This window comes from Salvelinus alpinus, chromosome 26 (genome assembly GCF_045679555.1).
Source record: "Salvelinus alpinus chromosome 26, SLU_Salpinus.1, whole genome shotgun sequence".
Taxonomy (NCBI): Eukaryota; Metazoa; Chordata; class Actinopteri; order Salmoniformes; family Salmonidae; genus Salvelinus; species Salvelinus alpinus.
Genome location: NC_092111.1, coordinates 44,234,911 through 44,261,455, shown reverse-complemented (window position 1 = coordinate 44,261,455; position 26,545 = coordinate 44,234,911). Strand labels below are relative to the sequence as shown.

General features: G+C 44.9%; 1 protein-coding gene across 1 annotated transcript in view; it reads right to left on the bottom strand.

Annotated features, from left to right (window-relative positions):
* The window catches only part of LOC139555342 (CUB and sushi domain-containing protein 2-like), a 993,500-nt gene that overhangs the window by 213,000 nt on the left and 753,955 nt on the right, over positions 1 to 26,545 (bottom strand). The window contains exons 38-44 of the mRNA XM_071369058.1: positions 15,326 to 15,422; positions 13,512 to 13,616; positions 12,961 to 13,079; positions 12,377 to 12,446; positions 7,583 to 7,699; positions 6,466 to 6,675; positions 3,365 to 3,553 (exon numbers count right to left, since the gene is read on the bottom strand). Of these exons, the coding sequence (XP_071225159.1) occupies positions 3,365 to 3,553; positions 6,466 to 6,675; positions 7,583 to 7,699; positions 12,377 to 12,446; positions 12,961 to 13,079; positions 13,512 to 13,616; positions 15,326 to 15,422 (907 nt within the window). The remainder of the gene's footprint in view (positions 1 to 3,364; positions 3,554 to 6,465; positions 6,676 to 7,582; positions 7,700 to 12,376; positions 12,447 to 12,960; positions 13,080 to 13,511; positions 13,617 to 15,325; positions 15,423 to 26,545) is intronic.

Genomic DNA, 26,545 nt, shown 5'->3' with positions numbered 1-26,545 from the left:
TGTTGTCCCTCCATCAGGTCCTAATGGCCTGGTACTCAGGGCTCTATTATGCCTCCATCAGGTCCTAATGGCCTGGTACTCAGGGCTCTATTGTCCCTCCATCAGGTCCTAATAGCCAGGTACTCAGGGCTCTATTGTCCCTCCATCAGGTCCTAATGGCCTGGTACTCAGGGCTCTGTTGTCCCTCCATCAGGTCCTAATGGCCAGGTACTCAGGACTCTATTGTCCCTCCATCAAGTCCTAATGGCCTGGTACTCAGGGCTCTGTTGTCCCTCCATCAGGTCCTAATGGCCTGGTACTCAGAATGGCCTGATGGATAAAACATGTAATATCCTGTCTATTTCATTAAGTAAAATTATATTCTTCTTACTATAAAATCATATCATTAAAAATAATGGCACTGGACTTAAAATCATATCTTGTTAGCTGAATGAACAAGCCTATAGCCCATGGCATGGAGCATAGCCAGATAACATACAGTAGGCCAAGTCATATTCTGTATTCTTCTGAAATACATTTTCTTCATGTCATAATGTTTTTTTTTTTTTTTTTAGACCTGACTAAAATAAATCATGGATTTACATTTAAATCATTTGATTTACTTTTTTAAATGTAGATGTTCCAAAGGCGAGCGCCTGGAGATGTTAAACGGACTTGTGATAATGAACGGATAATTACAGTGAGACCCGACATGCTTTTTACATGCCAATAACCGGGCTGACAAAATGTAATGACCGTCACAAACCCTAATCATTACTACTAACACTACCATCACCTACTACCATCACCTACTACCATCACCTACTACCATCACCTACTACCATCACCTACTACCATCACCATCACCATCACCCGGACACTAACTAACACTACCATCACCTACTACCATCACCATCACCATCACCCGGACACTAACTAACACTACCATCACCTACTACCATCACCATCACCATCACCCGGACACTAACTAACACTACCATCACCTACTACCATCACCTACTACCATCACCATCACCATCACCTACTAACACTACCATCACCTACTTCCATCACCTACTAACACTACCATCACCTACTACCATCACCTACTAACACTACCATCACCTACTACCATCACCCGGACACTAACTAACACTACCATCAACATCACCCGGACACTAACTAACACTACCATCAACATCACCCGGACACTAACTAACACTACCATCACCTACTACCATCACCCGGACACTAACTAACACTACCATCACCTACTAACACTACCATCAACTACTACCATCACCATCACCCGGACACTAACTAACACTACCATCACCTACTAACACTACCATCTAACTAACACTACCATCACCTACTACCATCACCCGGACACTAACTAACACTACCATCAAATAATTTATCTCTTGGAGAAGAAAATGTGCATCTCTTTTTTCTACCTCCCCGTGTGGTGAAGTGACCACATTACATGCTCCACTTAGGATAGCCACGGTCACTCAGCCTGTACTTGGTAAGGATCTGTCTCTGCTTCGTATCTCTGACAGAGTAGAGATAATCAGCCAGGTGATCACTCAGCCTGTACTTGGTAAGGATCTGTCTCTGCTTCGTATCTCTGACAGAGTAGAGATAATCAGCCAGCTGGTCACTCAGCCTGTACTTGGTAAGGATCTGTCTCTGCTTCGTGTCTCTGACAGAGTAGAGATAATCAGCCAGGTGGTCACTCAGCCTGTACTTGGTAAGGATCTGTCTCTGCTCCGTATCTCTGACAGAGTAGAGATAATCACCCAGGTGGTCACTCAGCCTGTACTTGGTAAGGATCTGTCTCTGCTTCGTATCTCTGACAGAGTAGAGATAATCAGCCAGGTGGTCACTCAGCCTGTACTTGGAAAGGATCTGTCTCTGCTTCGTGTCTCTGACAGAGTAGAGATAATCAGCCAGGTGGTCACTCAGCCTGTACTTGGTAAGGATCTGTCTCTGCTTCGTATCTCTGACAGAGTAGAGATAATCAGCCAGGTGGTCACTCGGCCTGTACTTGGTAAGGATCTGTCTCTGCTTCGTATCTCGGACAGAGTAGAGATAATCAGCCAGGTGGTCACTCAGCCTGTACTTGGTAAGGATCTGTCTCTGCTTCGTATCTCTGACAGAGTAGAGATAATCAGCCAGGTGTTCACTCAGCCTGTACTTGGTAAGGATCTGTCTCTGCTTCGTATCTCTGACAGAGTAGAGATAATCAGTCAATTAGAATTCTCTGTTTAGGGCCAGATATTAATTTAGTCGGTTTTGGGATTTTGTTTCGTTTTTCTTGTTTGTTTGCTTGTTTCCGGGCTCAGCTCTTGGTTTTTGAAATGCTTAAAATTGGATACTTGAATTTGGATTTGAATTTGTAGAATTAAATGGCTCTTTTCTGTATTTTGATCGTTAGCGGGTATCGGCCTTATTCTGCTCTTCATGCATTATATGGTGTTCTACGTTGTACACTGAGGATATTTTTTAAAAATTCTGCATGCCGAGTCTCAATTTGGTGTTTGTCCCATTTTGTGTAATACTTGGTTGATGAGCGGACCCCAGACCTCACAACCATGATGGGCAATTGCCAGATCCTAATTGCTATGTCGAATTTTACGTTCCTTTTGATGGCATAGAATGACCTTCTTGCCTTGTCTCTCAGATCGTTCGCAGCTTTGTGGAAGTTCTCTCTGTCTCTCTGGTCTTCTATCCCCTACATTAAAGCCAATTTAATTACGTTCACAGTCAGAGATCCTCACAGGAGAGCTGGGGACGGGTGTATCCTGGCTTGGTGTGGAAGCACAGGCACAGATGTGTGTGTGTGTACACACACACACACACACACACACACACACACACACACACACACACACACACACACACACACACACACACACACACACACACACACACACACACACACACACACACACACACACACACACACAATATGACTCATTATTCTCTGGTTATCTTTTACCATCCAGCCACACACTCTCTCTCCATCTCTCTGTCTCTCTCTCCATCCCCCTTTCGCTCTCTATCTCGCTCTCTCTCCATCTCTCTATTCGTCTCGTCTCTCTCTTTCTCTCTCTCTTTCTTGTCTTCTCACTCTCTCTCCCATCCCCTCTCTCTCTTCCTCTCTCCATCTTGTTCCCTATCTCCTTGGCGTTCCCTCTCTCCATCTTGTTCCCTATCTCCTTGGCGTTGGTATTGATTCCACCGAAGAGCTCTTAAGTCCAGTAATGGAGTGTGGTTCATTTCAAAGTTGTACAGGAAGTAATTGGACCAATGAGGTGCATTTATGGGTGGTGCTAGCGAATCAGAATTAAAGTCTGTAGTGTGTTTGTAAGTGTGTTACCTTCACAGCGAGGGAAGGGGCGGTCCCAGTTGCGTGTGGTCCCGTGTTCGCAGGTCAGGATGGAATGTCCCATTAGCTGGTAGCCGGGGAGGCACTCGAAGGAAATGGACTGGCCCACGTTGTAGCCTGCCCCCACCACCACACCGTAACGGAACGGCTCTGGGTCCAGACACTCATTAAGCTCATAGGCTGGGGAGGAGGGAGGAACGGAGGAATAGAGATGGGAGAGAGAGACAGAGAGAAGAGGGAGGGAGGAATAGAGATGGGAAAGAGAGACAGAGAGAAGAGGGAAGGAGGAATAGAGATGGGAAAGAGAGACAGAGAGAAGAGGGAGGGAGGAATAGAGATGGGAAAGAGAGACAGAGAGAAGAGGGAAGGAGGAATAGAGATGGGAAAGAGAGACAGAGAGAAGAGGGAGGGAGGAATAGAGATGGGAGAGAGATCCAGAGAGAAGAGGGTAGAATAGAGATGAGAGAGAGAGACAGATGGAAGAGAGACAGAGAGAATAGGGAGGTAAAGAGATGGGAGAGAGAGACAGAGAGAAGACGGGGGGATATAGATGAGAGAGAGAGACAGAGAGAAGAGGGATGGAGATGAGAGATAGGGAATAGGGAGGAATAGAGATGGGAGAGAGAGACAGATGGAAGAGGGAGGGATGGAGATGGGAGAGAGACAGAGGGAAGAGGGAGGGATGGAGATGAAAGAGAGACAGAGAGAAGAGGGATGGAGATGGGAGAGAGAGACAGAGAGAAGAGGGATGGAGATGAGAGACAGAAGGAAGAGGGAGGGATGGAGATGGGAGACAGAAACAGAGCAGTCAAACAGGAGAAGAAAAGCTGCATAACACATAACATCTATGCAGACTTTTTATACTATAATCTTGCAGTGTTTTATTCTGTGATCCTGATACCGTCAATACAGAACCAGGAAGAAGCGGAGCATAATGCATTCTGTTGTGAGAGAGACATAGACAAAAGAAGGAAACATTTTGTTCATGACAACGTTGTTTACTGAGAATGACACGGAATGGCCGCCTCCATTGGCGGACAGTGTAGTAGACACGGAATGGCCACCTCCATTGGCGGACAGTGTAGTAGGCACGGAATGACCGCCAGCTGTGTGCAGTTTCCTCCTCCCTGCTGTGTTTCTCTGCAATCCCGAGCCCAGATCCAGTAACACATCGCTGTGAGGCTGTAACTAATTGATCAGGACGTCGGAATATTCTACCCAGACATTTGAAGCAGCAGAGTGAAATGGCTTAATTTCCACTCTCTCTACCTCTCTCACGCTCTTTCTCTCTTTCATCCTCCCTCTCTCCCTTCATCTCTCAGTTTCTCTTCAATCGTAAAGGTGAAAGAATATGCCGAATTGGGTTCTTCAGCTACTTAGCTGAGTTTGATGCAGTCGTCAAACTGTTCATTTCTCGTTGGATACAAAAGCAAGACGACTAAATAAAGTGATTTTTCTGGAGCCGTCTTTGCAAGAGATAAGTAAAGCAAAAGGGGGCATTTTTAAATATAATGTTTTGTTTACGTGATAATGTGCAAATCATTCTGGAGATGCCAGATAGTCTCTACCTTCCAATTTTCCGCTCATTCACTGAATCACAATATCAAGTTAAACACCTTTGTGCCGTAGCTCAGCAGATAAAGGTTTTCCTTTCTGTTTCCTGGGGGTGGAGACAGGAGGGAGGGGTTACTGGGGGTGGAGACAGGAGGGAGGGGTTACTGGGGGTGGAGACAGGAGACAGGAGGGGTTACTGGGGGTGGAGACAGGAGGGAGGGGTTACTGGGGTGGAGACAGGAAGGAGGAGTTACTACTGGGGGTGGAGACAGGAGGGAGGGGTTATTGGGGGTGGAGACAGGTGTGAGGAGTTACTGGGGGTGGAGACAGGAGGGAGGAGTTACTGGGGGTGGAGACAGTAGGGAAGAGTTTCTGGGGTGGAGATAGGAGGGAGGGGTTACTGGGGGTGGAGACAGGAGGGAGGGGTTACTGGGGTGGAGACAGGAAGGAGGAGTTACTACTGGGGGTGGAGACAGGAGGGAGGGGTTATTGGGGGTGGAGACAGGAGGGAGGGGTTACTGGGGGTGGAGACAGGAGGGAGGAGTTTCTGGGGGTGGAGACAGGAGGGAGGAGTTACTGGGGGTGGAGACAGGAGGGAGGAGTTCCTGGGGGTGGAGACAGGAGGGAGGGGTTACTGGGGGTGGAGACAGGAGGGAGGAGTTACTGGGGGTGGAGACAGGAGGGAGGGGTTACTGGGGGTGGAGACAGGAGGGAGGAGTTACTGGGGGTGGAGACAGGAGGGAGGAGTTACTGGGGGTGGAGACAGGAGGGAGGGGTTACTGGGGGTGGAGACAGGAGGGAGGAGTTACTGGGGGTGGAGACAGGAGGGAGGAGTTACTGGGGGTGGAGACAGGAGGGAGGGGTTACTGGGGGTGGAGACAGGAGGGAGGAGTTACTGGGGGTGGAGACAGGAGGGAGGAGTTCCTGTGTTCTATTTATACAATTTCCAAAAGATAATCAAACAAAAAACATGCTTTTTACGGGACGTGTTTGTGTCGTCATGTGACATTAGTAGAACAATTTCTAACTTATTTGCACTTATTTTCACTTCCACTTACGAGTTAGGTGACTGTTTATTCTCTGATGACATCGTTGTGGAGGAATTTGGTCAGTAAAACAATATCCAGGGACCAAATGAGTCAGACGGGTGGAGAGATATGTTGCTGTAGTTTCACAGGGAAAGTTCACTCCCAGTTTAGTTAGTGAGATGTTTTCAGACGTCAGTGTTTGACCAAGCAGTGTGCCTCAATCCCAAACGATGGGGAAAACAGACACTGTCTAAGTTCAGAATTATAGACGGAACCTGTCTATTCTATTGAAAATCCACCTGAAATGCATGTGCATCCATGTCATTACAATGTCTTCATCAATCTCTTACCCTGGTACTCAAACCTGAAGCCATGTCCTGAGTCTCTTACCCTGGTACTCAAACCTGAATCCATGTCCTGAGTCTCTTACCCTGGTACTCAAACCTGAATCCATGTCCTGAGTCTCTTACCCTGGTACTCAAACCTGAAGCCATGTCCTGAGTCTCTTACCCTGGTACTCAAACCTGAATCCTGGCCTGTTCTGGGAGTGGTCGCTATGGAAATACACGGTGGTCTCGTGGGAGGTGGTGAGCAGGGAGGGCGGGACATCCTGTCCACTAAATCGACCAATCACTGTGCTGGTATCCAGGGGGCCGTTCCGAATCTCCAGGAAGTCATGGTTGGCCTCGGTGGAGAAGTTTAAGAACTGGACGTGGGCTCCTGGGGTTGAAGGAACACAGGTAAGGATTAGAGACAGAGACAGGTAACCTCAGGAACACAGGTAAATGTTAGATACAGAGACAGGTAACCTCAGGAACACAGGTAAATGTTAGAGACAGAGACAGGTAACCTCAGGAACACAGGTAACTGTTAGAGGCAGAACAGGTAACCTCAGGAACACAGGTAAATGTTAGATACAGAGACAGGTAACCTCAGGAACACAGGTAAATGTTAGATACAGAGACAGGTAACCTCAGGAACACAGGTAAATGTTAGATACAGAGATGGGTAACCTCAGGAACACAGGTAAGGGTTAGAGACAGAGACAGGTAATCTCAGGAACACAGGTAAGGGTTAGAGGCAGAACAGGTAACCTCAGGAACACAGGTAAATGTTAGATACAGAGATGGGTAACCTCAGGAACACAGGTAAGGGTTAGAGACAGAAACAGGTAACCTCAGGAACACAGGTAAGGGTTAGAGGCAGAACAGGTAACCTCAGGAACACAGGTAAGGGTTAGAGACAGAAACAGGTAACCTCAGGAACACAGGTAAGGGTTAGAGGCAGAACAGGTAACCTCAGGAACACAGGTAAGGGTTAGAGACAGGGTTAGAGACAGAAACAGGTAACCTCAGGAACACAGGTAAGGGTTAGAGGCAGAACAGGTAACCTCAGGAACACAGGTAAGGGTTAGAGACAGAAACAGGTAACCTCAGGAACACAGGTAAGGGTTAGAGACAGAAACAGGTAACCTCAGGAACACAGGTAAGGGTTAGAGACAGAAACAGGTAACCAGAGACTAACATCAGTTGTCGTTCTAATTTCTCTTGTTCTATTGCGGTTCCTCTGGTATTGTGGAATACTGTACAACAATCACGGCATCTTAGTGAAGGGGGCTCTCTCTCACCGTATCCCACAGCCAGGTAGATTCTCCAGGTACAGTCACTGTTGCTAGGGTAGTTGCCAGGGAAACCAGGGCTAAGGATCATGCCTTCCATCTCCCCCTGGATTCCTCCACATTGGGCTGGACCGAGAGAGAGAAGGGAGAGGGGGGGGTCAATGTATTTGGGATAATCCATTACAACCAAAAAGAGTGGTGCTTATTCGCAATAATTACCATCTACGGCATGGCAAGCTATAATCATGGCAACTCCTGACCAACAGAATCTTTGTTCATATGAATTATTTGTTTTGCATGTAGAAAGCTTCTGCTAGACCCTGGCCTGGAAAATATAGTACTTTTTATCATGAAAAACACACACCACAAAAAAATTATGCTTTTTTGCTTTCAATAAATTGACACCGCAGGAGCAAGTATATTGATGAAATAGGTTAATTCCACTCTCTAAACCATCAAAGGTCTCTCAAGCACCTAAATACCCTACAATACAGCTCTCTAAACCATCAAAGGTCTCTCAAGCACCTAAATACCCTACAATACAGCTCTCTAAACCATCAAAGGTCTCTCAAGCACCTACAATGTCCAATTCCCATATCAGAGGGATGAGAAACATCTCTACTCTGCTCTCTTGAGTCTCTACTCCCTCTCTCTCCATCACAGCGTTCTTTGAGCTTAAACCACTGATTGATTCAAATGTCACTTTGATTGAAGCAAAGAAACAGGGCTTAAAGGGAATACGAGAGCATGAGAGAGAGGGAGATATGGATAGAGGGATATGGATAGAGGAAGAGAGGGGAGAAGGAGAGATAATGAAAGATGAAAAGACGAAAGGTTAGAGAACGTAAACAAGTCAAAGTGAGTGAGAGGAGAGCGAGAAAGAGAGAGAGAGAGAGAAGAAAGAGGAGAAGAGAAGAGAGGAGAGGAGAGGAGAGAGAGAGAAGAGAGAGAGAGAAGAGAGAGAGAAGAGAGAGAGAGAAGAGAGACAGAAGAGAGAAGAGAGAGAAGAGAGAGAAGAGAGAGAGAGAGAGAGAAGAGAGGAGAGAGCTGCCCTACAGCGAGCTGGTAGTCCCATTCACCAAACTACCAGGTGTGAAACAGAGAAGAGACTCAGGGGGTATGCTAATCTGGTATCGAGCAGACCAAACCCTATTAAGTTAGTCGAAACAGGAACATTTTACATCTGGCTAGAAATTACAAAGGAAATGATCTCAACCGAGTAAAATGTCCTCATGTGTGCTACCTATATCCCCCCCACTAGAATCCCCATACTTTAATGAAGACAGCTTCTCCATCCTGGAGGGGGAAATCAATCATTTCCAGGCCCAGGGACATGTATTAGTCTGTGGCGACCTAAATGCCAGAACTGGACAGGAACCTGACACCCTCAGCACACAGGGGGACAAACACCTACCTGGAGGTGACAGCATTCCCTCCCCCATATGCCCCCCTAGGCACAACTACGACAACATAAACAACAAAAACGGGTCACAACTCCTGCAGCTCTGTCGCACGCTGGGTATTTACACAGACAATGGTAGGTTTCGAGGGGACTCCTATGGTAGGGACACTTATAGCTCATCTCTTGGCAGTAGCACTGTAGACTACTTTATCACTGACCTCAACCCAGAGTCTCTCAGAGCGTTCACAGTCAGCCCACTGACACCCCTATCAGACCACAGCAAAATCACAGTCTACTTGAACAGAGCAATACTCAACCATGAGGCATCAAAGCCAAAGGAACTGAGTAAAGAAATGCTATAGATGGAAGGAATGCAGTTTGGAAACCTACCAAAAAAACAATTAGGCAACAACAAATGTAATCCCTTTCAGACAACTTCCTGGGTAAAACGTTCCACTGCAATAGTGAAGGTGTAAACTTGGCAGTAAAAAACTTAAACAGTATATTTGACCTCTCAGCTTCCCTATCAAATCTAACTATGTCAAGCAGACAACATAAGAAAATGAACAACAATGACAAATGGTTTGATCAAAAAATGCGAAAACTTAAGAAAGAAATTGAGAAACCTGTCCAACCAAAAACATAGAGACCCGGAAAACCTGAGTCAACGCCTTCACTATGGTGAATCACTAAAACAATACAGAAATACACTACGGAAAAAGGAACAGCACGTCAGAAATCAGCTCAATGTAATTGAAGACTCCATTGAATCGAACCACTTCTGGGAAAATTGGAAAACACTAAACAAACAACATGAAGAATTATCTATCCAAAATGCAGATGTATGGATAAACCACTTCTCCAATCTTTTTGGCTCTTTAACAAAGAACAAACAGCAAAAACATAAACATGATCAAATACACATCTTAGAATCGACTATTAAAGACTACCAGAACCCACTGGATTCTCCAATTACATTGAATGAACTACAGGACAAAATACAAACCCTCCAACCCAAAAGGCCTGTGGTGTTGATGGTATCCTAAATTAAATACTAAAATATACAGACCGCAAACTCCATTTAAACTCTTTAACATCATCCTCAGCTCTGACATCTTCTCCAATATCTGGAACTAAGGACTGATCACCCCAATCCACAAAAGTGGAGACAGATTTGACCCCAATAACTACCGTTGGCACTATGCATTCGGACAGGTAGCGTTTTACCCTGCGTCCTCCAAACCCAGATTCCTCCGTCGGACTGCCAGATGGTGAAGCGTGATTCATCACTCCAGAGAACGTGTTTCCACTTCTCCAGAGTCCAGTGGCAGTGAGCTTCACACCCTCCAGCCGACGCTTGGCATTGCGCATGGTGATCTAAGGCTTGTATGCGGCTGCTCTGCCATGGAAACCCATTTCATGAAGCTCCCGAAGAACAGCTCTTGTGATGACGTTGCTTCCAGAGGCAGTTTGGAACTCGGTAGTGACTGTTGCAACCGAGGACAGGCAATTTTTACCTGCTATGCACTACAGCACTCGGCGGTCCCATTCTGTGAGCTTGTTCTTTTCTACCACTTCGCGGCTGAGCCGTTGTGGCTCTTAGAAATGTCCCACTTTACAATAACAGCACTTACTGGGGCAGCTTATTTTAACAGGGCAGAAACTGACGAACTGACTTTTGGGAAATGTGGCATCCAGTGACGATACCACATTGAAAGTAACTGAGCTCTCCAGTAAGGCCATTCTACTGCCAATGTTTGTCTATAGAGATTGCATGGATGTGTGCTCAATTGTATGCACCTGTCAGCAGCGGGTGTGACTGAAAAAGCTGAATCCACTAATTTGAAGGGATGTCTTTATACCTTTAGCCATGTAGTCTACCAATGAATTGACTAGAACAGTCTGCAGCACCCGGCCTCACCCTACTAGAATATGAAGTCAAATGTCTACTGTTTGCTGATGATCTGGTGCTTCTGTCGCCAACCAAGGAGGGCCTACAGCAGCACCTATATCTTCTGCACGGATTCTGCCAGACCTGGGCCCTGACAGTAAATCTCAGAACGACAAAAATAACGGTGTTCCAAAAAAAGATCCAGTTGCCAGGACAACAAATATAAATTCAATCTAGACACCGTTGCCCTGGAACACACAAAAAACGATACATACCTCGGCCTAAACATCAGCACCACAGGTAACTTCCACAAAGCTGTGAACGCTCTGAGAGAAAAGGCTAGAAGGGCCTTCTATGCCATCAAAAGGAACATAAAATTTGACATACCAATTAGGATCTGGCAAAAAATACTTGAATCAGTTATAGAACCCATTGCCCTTTATGGTTGTGAGGTCTGGGGTCCGCTCACCAACCAAGATTTCACAAAATGGGACAAAGACCAAATTGAGACTCTGCATGCAGAATTCTGCAAAAATATCCTCAGTGTACAACGTAAAACACCAAATAATGCATGCAGAGCAGAATTAGGCCGATACCCACTAATTATCAAAATCCAGAAAAGAGACGTTAAATTCTACAACCACATAAAAGGAAGCGATTCCCAAACCATCCATAATGAAGCCATCACCTACAGAGAGATGAACCTGGAGAAGAGTCCCATAAGCAAGCTGGTCCTAGGGCTCTGTTCACAAACACAAACACACCCCACAGAGCCCCAGGACAACAGCACAATTAGACCCAACCAAATCATGAGAAAACAAAAAGATAATTACTTGACAAATTGGAAAGAATTAACAAAAAAACAGAGCAAACTATAATGCTATTTGGCTCTAAACAGAGAGTACACAGTGGCAGAATACCTGACCACTGTGACTGACCCAAACTTAAGGAAAGCTTTGATTATATACAGACTCAGTGAGCATATCCTTGCTATTGAGAAAGGTCGCCGTAGGCAGACATGTCTCTCAAGAGAAGACAGGCTATGTGCACACTGCCTATAAAATGAGGTGGAAACTGAGCTGCACTTCCTAACCTCCTGCCCAATGTATGACCATATTAGAGACACATATTTCGAAAGCTGGGTGAAATACCACAGTGTTTCATCACAGCAGCAAGATTTGTGACCTGTTGTCACAAGAAAAGGCCAACCAGTGAAGAACAAACACCATTGTAAATACAACCATATTTATGCTTATTTATTTTCCCTTTTGTACTGTAACTATTTGTACATCATTACAACCCTGAATATAGACATAATATGACCTTTGAAATGTCTTTATTCCTTTGGAACTTTTGTGAGTGTAATGTTTACTGCTAATTTTTAATTGTTTATTTTATCAAAGTCATCATATGTTTCCAATGCCAATAAAGCCCCTTGATTTGAAATTGAATGTAAATGACTGAAGAGTAGAGAGGAAAAGAGAAGTATGGAAAGTGAAAAGGTTTTTACCGATGCAGAGTGGAGGTGGGTAGTTCCATCGCCTGACGGTCCCTGGCATGCAGGAGATGTGAGAGTTTCCCTGGTAACACACACACACACACACACACACACACACACACACACACACACACACACACACACACACACACACACACACACACACACACACACACACACACACACACAGACAGACATAAGAGAACACCTAATCGATGCATTAGCCTCTTTCCATTGTCACTTTACTGTCACAAAATGCTTTGACACAAATCCCTTCTCTCCTTACAGCCTCCTCTCCCTACAGTCTCCTTTCCCTACAGTCTTCTCTCCTTACAGCCTCCTCTCTCTACAGTCTCTCCCTACAGTCTTCTCTCTCCTATCTTCTCCCCCTACAGTCTTCTCTCCTCTCCTCTCCCTACACTCCCCTCTCCCTACAGTCTCCTCTCCCTACACTCCCCTCTCCCTACAGTCTCCTCTCCTATCTTCTCTCCCTACGGTCTTCTCTCCTCTCCTATCTCCTCTCCCTACACTCCCCTCTCCCTACACTTTGTCCTCCTTCTCATCATCATCTGGTCAAATTATTAGTAGACTGTTACCTGTAATGTGTATCCTGGCTCACACTGGAATGAGATGACGTGGTTCATTTGGAGTCTCTCTCCCACCTTGATACCATTCATAGGAACCACTGGCTCTGGACAACTAGTCAGAGAGACCGCTGAGAGGGGGGGGGGGGGGGAGAGAGACAGAGAGAGAGAGAGAGAGAGAGAGAGAGAGAGAGACAGAGACAGAGACAGAGACAGAGACAGAGACAGAGACAGAGACAGAGAGAGAGGGAGAGAGAGAGAGAGAGAGAGAGAGAGAGAGAGAGAGAGAGAGAGAGAGAGAGAGAGAGAGAGAGAGAGAGAGAGAGAGAGAGAGAGAGAGAGAGAGAGAGAGAGAGAGAGAGAGAGAGAGAGAGAGAGAGACAGAGACAGAGAGAGAGAGAGAGAGAGAGAGAGAGAGAGCGAGAGCGAGAGCGAGAGCGAGAGAGAGACTAAGACCATACTCATCTTTGGTTCTTATCCCAACGTATCCTATTAATACCATAGTATAATTCACTAGGACACATCCCATTGATACTCTAGTATAATTCAAGGTGTTTGTTTACTCTTGTATTCCAGCCTGAAGCCGGCAGCAGACACGCTGATGTCAGAGAAGAAGTGGAGGTAGAGCTGGTTGGACGTGCTGTTCAGGAGAGCTGGGACCGTCGTTCCTGCAGGGCAGACCGATAGTACTCTTCATCAACACATTCAACTCTTCATCAAGCCTTATTTATCTTACAGTGGTTATAGTAGGAGGACAGACGATGTACATCTTTAGGTACTCATACCGCTTGTAAAAACAGATAGGCGTTCATTCATAATGACGCTTGTTTCATGTAAGAGAGATTTAACAGAGCAGGTCAAATGGGGCGGTAGGTAGCCTAGTGGTTAGAGATTTGGGCCAGTAACCAGCAGGTAGCCTAGTGGTTAGAGTGTTGGGCCAGTAACCAGCAGGTAGCCTAGTGGTTAGAGTGTTGGGCCAGTAACCAGCAGGTAACCTAGTGGTTAGAGTGTTGGGCCAGTAACCAGCAGGTAGCCTAGTGGTTAAAGAGTTGGGCCAGTAACCAGCAGGTAGCCTAGTGGTTAGAGTGTTGGGCCAGTAACCAGCAGGTAGCCTAGTGGTTAGAGATTTGGGCCAGTAACCAGCAGGTAGCCTAGTGGTTAGAGTGTTGGGCCAGTAACCAGCAGGTAGCCTAGTGGTTAGAGTGTTGGGCCAGTAACCAGCAGGTAGCCTAGTGGTTAGAGTGTTGGGCCAGTAACCAGCAGGTAGCCTAGTGGTTAGAGTGTTGGGCCAGTAACCAGCAGGTAGCCTAGTGGTTAGAGTGTTGGGACAGTAACCAGCAGGTAGCCTAGTGGTTAGAGTGTTGTACTAGTAACCAGCAGGTAGCCTAGTGGTTAGAGATTTGGGCCAGTAACCAGCAGGTAGCCTAGTGGTTAGAGCTTTGGGCCAGTAACCAGCAGGTAGCCTAGTGGTTAGAGCTTTGGGCCAGTTAGAGCTTTGGGCCAGTGCTGGATTGAATCCCCGAGCTGACAAGGTAAAAATCTGTCGTTCTGCCCCTGAACAAGGCAGTTAACCCACTGTTCCCCGGTAGGCTGTCATTGTAAATAAGAATTTGTTCTTAACTGACTTAGTTACATAAAGGTAAAATAAAACATATACTGATATTTGTCACATGCGTCGAATATAACAGGTATAGACTTTACAGTGAACTGATTACTGAAGCCGGAGTACAGGACTGATGGAATCCTTGGCTTCGGTTCAGACTTCCTGGTTCGACTACACCCTGGTCACATGGCCTGCTCTGAATCACTCTGATTGGCTTATTCGTCTTAACACCATGGTGAAGTTTTCATCTGGCATCTGTGATTCCTGTCTGTTTCTCCATACGAAACAATTTAAACCTGGTCTCATTCCAGAATGAGAAACACAAGGAAGAGCTCTATAGTATCGTTATATGACGAGGTTAAACTTAACAGAGGATAAACTAATGAGTCACTTGATCTCTAAAATAAATCTCTAAAAATAAACTTTTTCAACAATACACATCCTAATACACCTGCCTCTCCTCTCTCTGAGCTCAGTGTTGATACACTCAACAGTCTGTAACGCAGATCAATAGTGACTTGCTGCTTCTCTCTGTTTCCACTATTGAGTAGCAGAGTAACGGGTCACGGTGGGTTACTCACCGGTAACGGACAGGCTGTGGTGGTAGTACTGAGCAACTCAGGATATATTTGGTGGTTTTGAAAAAGGCATTCACTTAACCATCCCCACCTAAGCTAAACAGCAAGGTGAAACACTCCACCAACACACAGAGACAGAGAGAGAGAGAAGGAGAGGAAGAGACAGAAAGTAAGAGGAAAGGAGAGAGAGACTCACCTGAGAAGCTGCCCAGCATGGTGTCGCTGTTGTCTCCTCCATCAAACACCTCTAGAGAATCCCAGTTCTGTTCAGTCACAAAACTGATCACCTGGATCTGAGGAGGGGAGAGAGAAAGAGGGGACATGAGGAGAGGAGAGGTGAAGGGAGGAGAGGAGAGGAGAGGAGAGGAGAGGAGAGGAGAGGAGAGGAAAGGAGAGGAGAGGAGAGGGGAGGAGAGGTGAAGGAAGGGGAGGTGGAGAGAGGGGAGTTGAAGAGAGGGGAGGTGAAGAGAGGAGAGGTGAAAAGATGTCTCTCTTTTCCCCATCCTCCTCTTTTTATTTACTGTCATCTCTCCTCTCTTTTCCCCATCCTCCTCTATAGTCATCTCTCTCCTCTTCACCATCCTCCTCTATACTGTCATCTCTCCTCTCTTCCCCCCATCCTCCTCTTTCTCCACAACCTCAACAAGAAAGCAGAGCTTCAGAAAGAGTGAATATCAAGGGACCCACAAAAGGCTCCCAACGTGTCACTCCACGTTTTCTCTCCGTCCCAAATGTCTGTTTGGGAATCATACCTCATGTCATGTACTTGGCCCATTTTCCCCAAAAAAATCTAGTTGTATTTGTCACATGTGCTTCGTAAACAAAAGGTGAAGACTAACAGTGAAACGCTTACGGGCCCTTCACAGCAATACAGAGAGAAAAAAATATATAGAAATCAATAATAACACAAGGAAGATATACACAGTGAGTAACGATAACTTGTCTGTGTACACGGGGGTACCAGTACCGAGTCGAGGGGTATGATGTAATAACATGGCTATATACAGGGAGTACCAGGTAATAACATGGCTATATACAGGGAGTACCAGGTAATAACATGGCTATATACAGGGAGTACCAGGTAATAACATGGCTATATACAGGGAGTACCAGGTAATAACATGGCTATATACAGGGAGTACCAGGTAATAACATGGCTATATACAGGGAGTACCAGGTAATAACACGGCTATATACATGGAGTACCAGGTAATAACATGGCTATATACAGGGAGTACCAGGTAATAACATGGCTATATACAGGGAGTACCAGGTAATAACATGGCTATATACAGGAAGTACCAGGTAATAACATGGCTATATACAGGAAGTACCAGGTAATAACATGGCTATAGACAGGGAGTACCAGGTAATAACATGGCTATATACAGGGAGTACCAGGTAATAACATGGCTATATACAGGAAGTACCAGGTAATAACATGGCTATATACAGGACGTACCAGGTAATAACATGGCTATATACAGGAAGTACCAGGTAATAACATGGCTATAGACAGGGAGTACCTGGTAATAATATGGCTATATACAGGGAGTACCAGGTAATAACATGGCTATATACAGGAAGTACCAGGTAATAACATGGCCAAATACAGGAAGTACCAGGTAATAACATGGCTATATACAGGAAGTACCAGGTAATAACATGGCTATATACAGGGAGTACCAGGTAATAACATGGCTATATACAGGGAGTACCAGGTAATACATGGATATATACAGGAAGTACCAGGTAATAACATGGCTATATACAGGAAGTACCAGGTAATAACATGATTATATACAGGAAGTACCAGTACTGAGTCAATGTGCAAGGGCTCTCTATGTATTTCTCTCTGTATCTCTCTCTCTGTATCTCTCTCTCTCTCTCTCTCTCTCTCTCTCTCTCTCTCTCTCTCTCTCTCTCTCTCTCTCTCTCTCTCTCTCTCTCTCTCTCTCTCTCTCTCTCTCTCTCTCTCTCTCTCTCTCTCTCTCTCTCTCTCTCTCTCTCTCTCTCTCTCTCTCTCTCTCTCTCTCTCTCTCTCTCTCTCTCTCTCTCTCTCTCTCTCTCTCTCTCTCTCTCTCTCTCTCTCTCTCTCTCTCTCTCTCTCTCTCTGTATCTCTCTCTCTCTCTCTCTCTCTCTCTGTATCTCTCTCTGTATCTCTCTCTCTCTGTATCTCTCTCTGTATCTCTCTCTCTGTATCTCTCTCTCTCTCTCTCTTTATCTCTCTCTGTATCTCTCTCTCTGTATCTCTCTCTGTATCGCTCTCTATGTATCTCTCTCTCTGTATCTCTCTCTCTTTATCTCTCTCTGTATCGCTCTCTGTATCTCTCTACCGACGAACCATCAAACAGGCAAAGCTTCAATACAGGACTAAGATTGAATCCTACAACACCAGCTATTACACTCGTCGGTTTCATGGGCTATACTCGGCCTTGTCTCAGGATGGTAAGTTGGTGGTTGAAGATATCCCTCTAGTGGTGCAGGGGGTTATATCCTGCCTGTTTGGCCCTGTCCGGGGGTATCATCGGATGGGGCCACAGTGTCTCCCGACCCCTCCTTTCTCAGCCTCCAGTATTTATGCTGCAGTAGTTTATGTGTTCGGGGGGCTAGGGTCAGTCTGTTATATCTGGAGTATTTCTCCTGTCTTATCCGGTGTCCTGTGTGGATTTTAGTATGCTCCCTCTAATTCTCTTTCTTTCTCTCTCTCGGAGGACCTGAGCCCTAGGAACATGCCTCAGGACTACCTGGCATGATGACTCCTTGCTGTCCCCAGTCCACCTGGCCGTGCTGCTGCTCCAGTTTCAACTGTTCTGCCTGCGGCTATGGAACCCTGACCTGTTCACCGGACGTGCTACCTGTCCCGGACCTGCTGTTTTCAACTCTCTAGAGACCGCAGGAACGGTAGAGATACTCTGAATGATCGGCTATGAAAGCCAACTGACATTTACTCCTGAGGTGCTGACTTGCTGCACCCTCTACAACCACTGTGATTATTATTATTTGACCCTGCTGTTCATTTATGAACATTTGAACATCTTGGCCATGTTCTGTTATAATCTCCACCCAGCACAGCCAGAAGAGGACTGGACACCCCTCATAGCCTGGCTCCTCTCTAGATTTCTTCCTAGGTTTTGGCCTTTCTAGGGAGTTTTTCCTAGCCACTGTGCTTCTACATCTGCATTGCTTGCTGTTTGGGGTTTTAGGCTGGGTTTCTGTACAGCACATTGTGACATCGGTTGATCTGCTACAGAGGGTAGTGTGTACGGCCCAGTACATCACAAGGGGCCAAGCTCCCTGCCATCCAGGACCTCTACACTAAGCAGTGTCAGAGGAAGGTCCTAAAAATTGTCAAAAGGCTCCAGTCACCAAAGTCATAGACTCTTCTCTCTGCTACCGCACAGAAAGCGGTAGCGGAGTGCCAAGTCTAGGTCCAAGAGGCTTCTAAACATCTTCTACTCCCAAGCCATAAGACTGCTGAACAATTCATGAAATGGCCACCCAGATTATTTATATTCACCCCCCGCCCTATGATTTTACACTGCTGATACTCACTGCTTATTATCTATGCATAGTCACTTTACCCCCTATATATCAAATCAAATTGTATCTGTCACATACACATATTTATTGCGGGTGTAGAGAAATGCTTGTGTTTCTAGCTCCAACAGTGCAGTAATATCTAACAATTCACAACAATACACACACATCTACAAGTAAAATAATTGAATTAAGAAATATAAACATTAGGACGAGCAATGTCGGAGTGGCATTGGAATAGAATACAGTAGAATAGAACACAGTAGAATAGAACACAGTAGAATAGAACACAGTAGAATAGAATACAGTACAATAGAATACAGTAGAATAGAATACAGTAGAATAGAATACAGTAGAATAGAATACAGTAGAATAGAATACAGTAATATAGAATACAGTACAATAGAATACAGTAGAATAGAATACAGTAATATAGAATACAGTACAATAGAATACAGTAGAATAGAATACAGTAGAATAGAATACAGTAGAATAGAGTACAGTAGAATAGAATACAGTAGAATAGAATACAGTAGAATAGAACACAGTAGAATAGAACACAGTAGAATAGAACACAGTAGAATAGAACACAGTAGAATAGAATACAGTACAATAGAATACAGTACAAGATAATACAGTAGAATAGAATACAGTAGAATAGAATACAGTAGAATAGAATACAGTGGAAAAGAATACAGTAGAATAGAATACAGTAGAATAGAATACAGTAGAATAGAATACAGTAATATAGAATACAGTACAATAGAATACAGTAGAATAGAATACAGTAGAATAGAATACAGTAGAATAGAATACAGTAGAATAGAATACGGTAGAATAGAATACAGTAGAATAGAATACAGTAGAATAGAATACAGTAGAATAGAATACAGTAGAATAGAATACAGTAATATAGAATACAGTACAATAGAATACAGTAGAATAGAATACAGTAGAATAGAATACAGTACAATAGAATACAGTACAAGATAATACAGTAGAATAGAATACAGTAGAATAGAATACAGTAGAATAGAATACAGTGGAAAAGAATACAGTAGACTAGAATACAGTAGAATAGAATACAGTATATGCATATGAAATGCGTAAAGCAGTATGTTAACATTATTAAAGTGACCAGTGATTCCATGTCTATGAATATTGGGCAGCAGCCTCTAAGGTGGAGGGTTGAGTACCTGGGTGGTAGCCGGCTAGTGAAGGTTATTTAACATTCAGATGGCCTTGAGATAGAAGCTGTTTTTCAGTCTCTCGGTCCCTGCTTTGATGCACCTGTACTGACCTCGCCTTCTGGATGATAGCGGGGTGAACAGGCAGTGGCTCGGGTGGTTGATGTTCTTGATGATCTTCTTGGCCTTCCTGTGACATCGGGTGGTGTAGGTGTCCTGGAGGGCAGGCAGTACCCCCGGTGATGCGTTGGGCAGACCTCACCACCCTCTGGAGAGCCCTGGGGTTGGGGGCAGTGCAGTTGCCATACCAGGCGGTGATACAGTCCAATAGGATGCTCTCAACTGTGCATCTGTAAAAGTGTGTGATAGTCTTAGCGGTCAAGACAACTTGGGCCCCTTCTTCACTGTCTGTGTTGATGGACCATTTCAGATCGTCAGTGATGTATATGCCGAGGATCTTGAAGCTTTTCACCTTCTCCACTGCGGTCCGTCAATGTGGAAAGGGGCGTGCTCCCTATGCTCCTGAAATTCCACGATCAGTGCCTTCATTTTGTTGACGTTGAGTGTGAGGTTATTTACCTGGCACCCCTCCGCCAGGGCCCTCACCTCCTCCCTGTAGGCCGTCTTGTGGTTGTTGGTAATCAGACCTACCACTGTAGTGTCGTCTATAAACTTGATGATTGAGTTGAAGGCGTGTTTGGCTACGCAGTCGTGGGTGAACAGGGAGTACAGGAGGGGGCTGAGCACTCAACGTGGTGTGGCCCCAGTGTTGAGGATCAGCAAAGTTGTAGGTGTTGTTTCCTACCTTCACCACCAGGGGGGCGGCCCGTCAGGAAGTCCAGCACCCAGTTTCACAGGGCGGGGGTCAAACCCAGGACCTCAACTTAATGATGAGCTACTATGGTACTATGGTGTTGAAGGCTGAGCTGTAATCAATAAACACCATTCTTACATAAGGTATCCCTCTTGTCCAGATGGGATAGGGCAGTGCAATGGCAATTGCAACACCTGGGGTAAGCAAATTGAAGTTGGTCTAGGAAGGTAGAGGCAATATGATCCTTAACTAGCCTCTCAAAGTACTTCATGATGACAGAAGTGAGTGCTACGGGGCAATAGTCATTTAGTTCAGTTACTTTTGCTTTCTTGGATACAGGAACAATGGTGGACATCTTGAAGCAAGTGAGGACAACAGACTGGGATAGAGAGAGATTGAATATGTCTGTAAACACCCCAGCCAGCTGATCTGCGCATGATCTGAGGACGTGGCTAGCGATGCTGTCTGGGCCGGCAGCCTTGCGAAGATTAACACACTTAAATGTCTTATTCATGTCGGCCATGGAGAACGAGAGCCCAATGTAAATGGCACTGTGTTATCCTCAAAGAAGTTGTTTAGCTTGTCTGGGAAAAGATGTCGTTGAATTGTGACTCCACTTTCCCTGCCACATACGTCTCGTGTCTGAGCCGTTGCGAATGAACTTTGTCTCTGTACTGACGTTGTGCCTGTTTCATTGCCTTACAGAGGGAATAACTACACTGTTTGTATTCAACCATATTTCCCAGTCACCTTGCCCTGGCTAAATGCAGTGGTTTGCGCTTCCAGATTACTGTAAATGCTGCCATCTATCCACAGCTCTGGTTAGGGTAGGTTTTAATAGTCACAGTGGGAACAACATCTCCTATACGCTTCCTGATGAACTCAGTCACTGTGTCCATGTATACGTCAATGTTATTCTCAGATGCTAACCGGAACATGTCCCAGTCCACATGATCAAACAATCTTGAAGCATGGATTCTGATTGGTCAGACCAGCATTGAATAGACCTTAGCATTGGTACTTCCTTTTTGAGTTACTGCCTATAGGAAAGGTGGAGCAAAATGGAGTTGAGATATGATTTGCAGAAGGGAAGGTGGGGGAGGGCCTAGTAGGCATCCAGGAAGAGAGAATAGCAGTGGTCGAGTGTTTTACCAGCGCGAGTACTACAGTCAATGTGTTGATAGAACTTCGGTAGCGTTTTCCTCAGATTTGATTTGTTAAAATCCCCAGCTACAATAAATGTTGCCTCAGGATATGTGGTTTCCAGTTTGCACAAAGTCCAGTGTTGTTTCTTGAGGGCCGTCGTGGTGTCGGTTTGAAAGGGAATATACACGGCTGTGACTATAACTGAAGGGAATTCTCTTGGGAGGTAATACGGTCTGCATTTGATTGTGAGGTATTCTAGGTCAGGTGAACAAAAGGACTTGAGTGTCTGTAAATTTTCACAATCACACCATGAGTCGTTATTTATGAAACATACACCACCCGCCTTCTTCTTCCTGGAGAGTTCTTTATTCCTGTCTGTACTGAGAACCCAGCTGGATGTATGGATGGGGACAGGATATCCGAAGATTCCATGAAACAGAGTATGTTACAGTCACTGCTGTATCTCTGGAAGGAGATCCTCGCCCTGAGCATGTCTACTTTATTGTCCAGAGACTGAACGTTAGCAAGTAATATACTCGGAAGCGGTGGATGGTGTGCCCGCCTGCTGAGTTGGACAAGAAGTCCCCACCGAATACCTCTTTTTCCGCCGGCGTCTTGGAGCAGCCTCTGGTATAAATTGAATTAAATTGCCCAATTCGGGAAAGTCATATGCATGTACAAATTACTTCAACTAACCTGTAGGCCCACACAATGACTCAGTACCGGTACATACTATATATAGCCTTGTTATTGTCATGTAATTTTCTTATTTAGTAAATATTTTCTTAACTCTATTTCTTGAACTGCATTGTTGGTTAGGGGCTTGTAAGTAAGCATTTCACGGTAAGGTCTACACCTGTTGTATTAAGAATATGTGACAAATACAATGTGATTTGATAGTGTGCCTAATGTAATTAACTGTGGAGATGTTAAAATGCAGCTCTGATTATTATCTCTCTCTCTCCTCAACCCCTGGGCATAACAGCTTCTTTCCCCACAAAACCACAAAAACACCTCTCTATTACTCTAAAGACAGTCTGTCCTACTGGCTTGTTATCAAAATGCAAGACATAGGGCCAAGACTCTACAGAAACAACAAGATATTAAAATCACCTAGAATTAGAGGAGAGACGAAGGGCCAAGACTGTACAGAAACAACAAGATATTAAAATCACCTAGAATTAGAGGAGAGACGAAAGGCCAAGACTGTACAGAAACAACAAGATATTAAAATCACCTAGAATTAGAGGAGAGACAAAGGGCCAAGACTGTACAGAAACAACAAGATATTAAAATCACCTAGAATTAGAGGAGAGACAAAGGGCCAAGACTGTACAGAAACACAGGGAATAGAAACTAATAACAACATGATATCAAATCATATAATTCCCTCCCTGTAGTCTGGGGATGAGAGAGGCTTTAGTTGACCAAACACTGTACATCCCAAATGACACGCTATTCACTTCATACTGCACTAATTTTGACCTAAGGGGTAGAAGTGCACAATATAGGGATTAGGGTGCAGTTTTGGACCCATTTCTCTCTCTCTTCAAAAGGTTTTATTGGCATGGGAAACATATGTTTACATTGCCAAAGCATGGGAAACAGACAAACAAAAGTGAAATAAACGATAACAGTAAATATTACACTCACAAAGAATAAAGACGTTTCAAATGTCATAGTGTGTCAATATACAGTACAGTGCTGTAACACTGTGCAAATAGTTAAGGTACAAAAGGGAAAATAAATCACCATAATTATGGATTGTATTTACAATGGTGTTTGTTCTTCACTGGTTGACCTTTTCTTTTGGCAACAGGTCACAAATATTGCTGCTGTGATGGAACACTGTGGTATTTTAACCAGTAGATGTGGGAGTTTATCAAAATCGAGTTTGTTTTCGAAATCTTTGTGGATCTGTATAATCTGAGGGAAATATGTGTCTCTAATATGGTCATACATTGGGCAGAAGGTTAGGAAGTGCAGCTCAGTTTCCACCTCATTTGGTGGGCAATGTGCACATAGCCTGTCTTCTCTTGAGAGCCAGGTTTGCCTACGGCAGTCTTTCTCAATAGCAAGGCTATGCTCACTGAGTTTGTACATAGTCAAAGCTTTCCTTAAGTTTGGGTCAGTCACAGTGGTCAGGTATTCTGCCACTGTGTACTCTCTTTTAGGGCCAAATAGCATTCTAGTTTGCTCGTTTTTTTTGTTCATTCTTTCCAATGTGTCAAGTAATTATCTTTTCGTTTTCTCATGATTTGGTTGGGTCTAATTGTGTTTCTGTCCTGGGGCTCTGTGGGGTGTGTTTGTGTTTGTGAACAGAGCTCCAGGACCTGCTTGCTTAAGGGACTCTTCTCCAGGTTCATATCTCTGTAGGTGATGGCTTCATTATGGAAGGTTTGGGAATCGCTTCCTTTTAGGTGGTTGTAGAATTTAACGGCTCTTTTCTGAATGTTACGGATTTTGATCTCTAGCGGGTATCGGTTTAATTCAGCATTATTTGGTGTTTTACGTTGGACACGGAGGATGTTTTTGAAGAATTCTGCATGCGGAGTCTCAATTTGGTGTTTGTCCCATTTTATGAATTATTGCTTGGTGAGCGGACCCCAGACCTCAATACCATAAAGGGCTATGGGTTCTATAACTGAATCAAATGTTTTTAACCAGAACTTAACTGGTTGGAAATGTGTTCTTAACTGACTTTCCTAGTTAAATAAAGATAAATAAATACATATTTTTAACTGATTAACTAGCCATAATAATAACAAATCAAAACAGGTTTTGAGAAATGTTTGCAAATGTATAAAAAAAAAACACTTTACTTAGTACTTTGTTAAAGCACCTTTGGCTGCAATTACAGCCTCGAGTGTTCTTGGGTATAAGTTTGTCGGTGGGCCAATGAATGTTGAAATTGCAACATCAACTAGATACTTTCAACTGATTAACTAGCCATTTTTTTCATAATATATATACTTTGTTACTGTAGCCTGCAAATCTTCCTTTTTTAACAGCTGTCACAAATCCTGCTGGGCCCCAGCAACGTTGATGTGGTAGTTTTATCCTGCTGGGCCCCAGCAACGTTGATGTGGTAGTTTTATCCTGCTGGGCCATAGCAACGTTAATGTGGTAGTTTTATCCTGCTGGGTCCCAGCAATGTTGATGTGGTAGTTTTATCCTGCTGGGTCCCAGCAATGTTGATGTGGTAGTTTTATCCTGCTGGGTCCCAGCAATGTTGATGTGGTAGTTTTATCCTGCTGGGTCCCAGCAACGTAGATGTGGTAGTTTTATCCTGCTGGGTCCCAGCAACGTTGATCTGGTAGTTTTATCCTGCTGGGCCCCAGTAACGTAGATGTGGTAGTTTTATCCTGCTGGGTCCCAGTAACGTAGATGTGGTAGTTTTATCCTGCTGGGTCCCAGCAACGTTGATGTGGTAGTTTTATCCTGCTGGGTCCCAGTAACGTAGATGTGGTAGTTTTATCCTGCTGGGTCCCAGCAACGTTGATGTGGTAGTTTTATCCTGCTGGGCCCCAGTAACGTAGATGTGGTAGTTTTATCCTGCTGGGTCCCAGTAACGTAGATGTGGTAGTTTTATCCTGCTGGGCCCCAACAACGTTGATGTGGTAGTTTTATCCTGCTGGGCCCCAACAACGTTGATGTGGTAGTTTTATCCTGCTGGGCCCCAACAACGTTGATGTGGTAGTTTTATCCTGCTGGGTCCCAGCAACGTTGATGTGGTAGTTTTATCCTGCTGGGCCATAGCAACGTTGATGTGGTAGTTTTATCCTGCTGGGTCCCAGCAACGTTGATGTGGTAGTTTTATCCTGCTGGGTCCCAGTAACGTTGATGTGGTAGTTTTATCCTGCTGGGCCCAGCAACGTTGATGTGGTAGTTTTATCCTGCTGGGCCCCAACAACGTTGATGTGGTAGTTTTATCCTGCTGGGGCATAGCAACGTAGATGTGGTAGTTTTATCCTGCTGGGCCTCAACAACGTTGATGTGGTAGTTTTATCCTGCTGGGCCATAGCAACGTTGATGTGGTAGTTTTATCCTGCTGGGCCCCAACAACGTTGATGTGGTAGTTTTATCCTGCTGGGTCCCAGCAACGTTGATGTGGTAGTTTTATCCAGCTGGGGCCCCAACAACGTTGATGTGGTAGTTTTATCCAGCTGGGGCCCTAACAACGTTGATGTGGTAGTTTTATCCAGCTGGGGCCCCAACAACGTTGATGTGGTAGTTTTATCCAGCTGGGGCCCAAACAACGTTGATGTGGTAGTTTTATCCAGCTGGGGCCCCAACAACGTTGATGTAGTAGTTTTATCCTGCTGGGCCCCAACAACGTTGATGTGGTAGTTTTATCCTGCTGGGCCCCAACAACGTTGATGTGGTAGTTTTATCCTGCTGGGCCCCAACAACGTTGATGTGGTAGTTTTATCCTGCTGGGCCCCAACAACGTTGATGTGGTAGTTTTATCCTGCTGGGCCCCAGCAACGTTGATGTGGTAGTTTTATCCTGCTGGGTCCCAGTAACGTAGATGTGGTAGTTTTATCCTGCTGGGTCCCAGCAACGTAGATGTGGTAGTTTTATCCTGCTGGGTCCCAGCAACGTTGATCTGGTAGTTTTATCCTGCTGGGCCCCAGTAACGTAGATGTGGTAGTTTTATCCTGCTGGGTCCCAGTAACGTAGATGTGGTAGTTTTATCCTGCTGGGTCCCAGCAACGTTGATGTGGT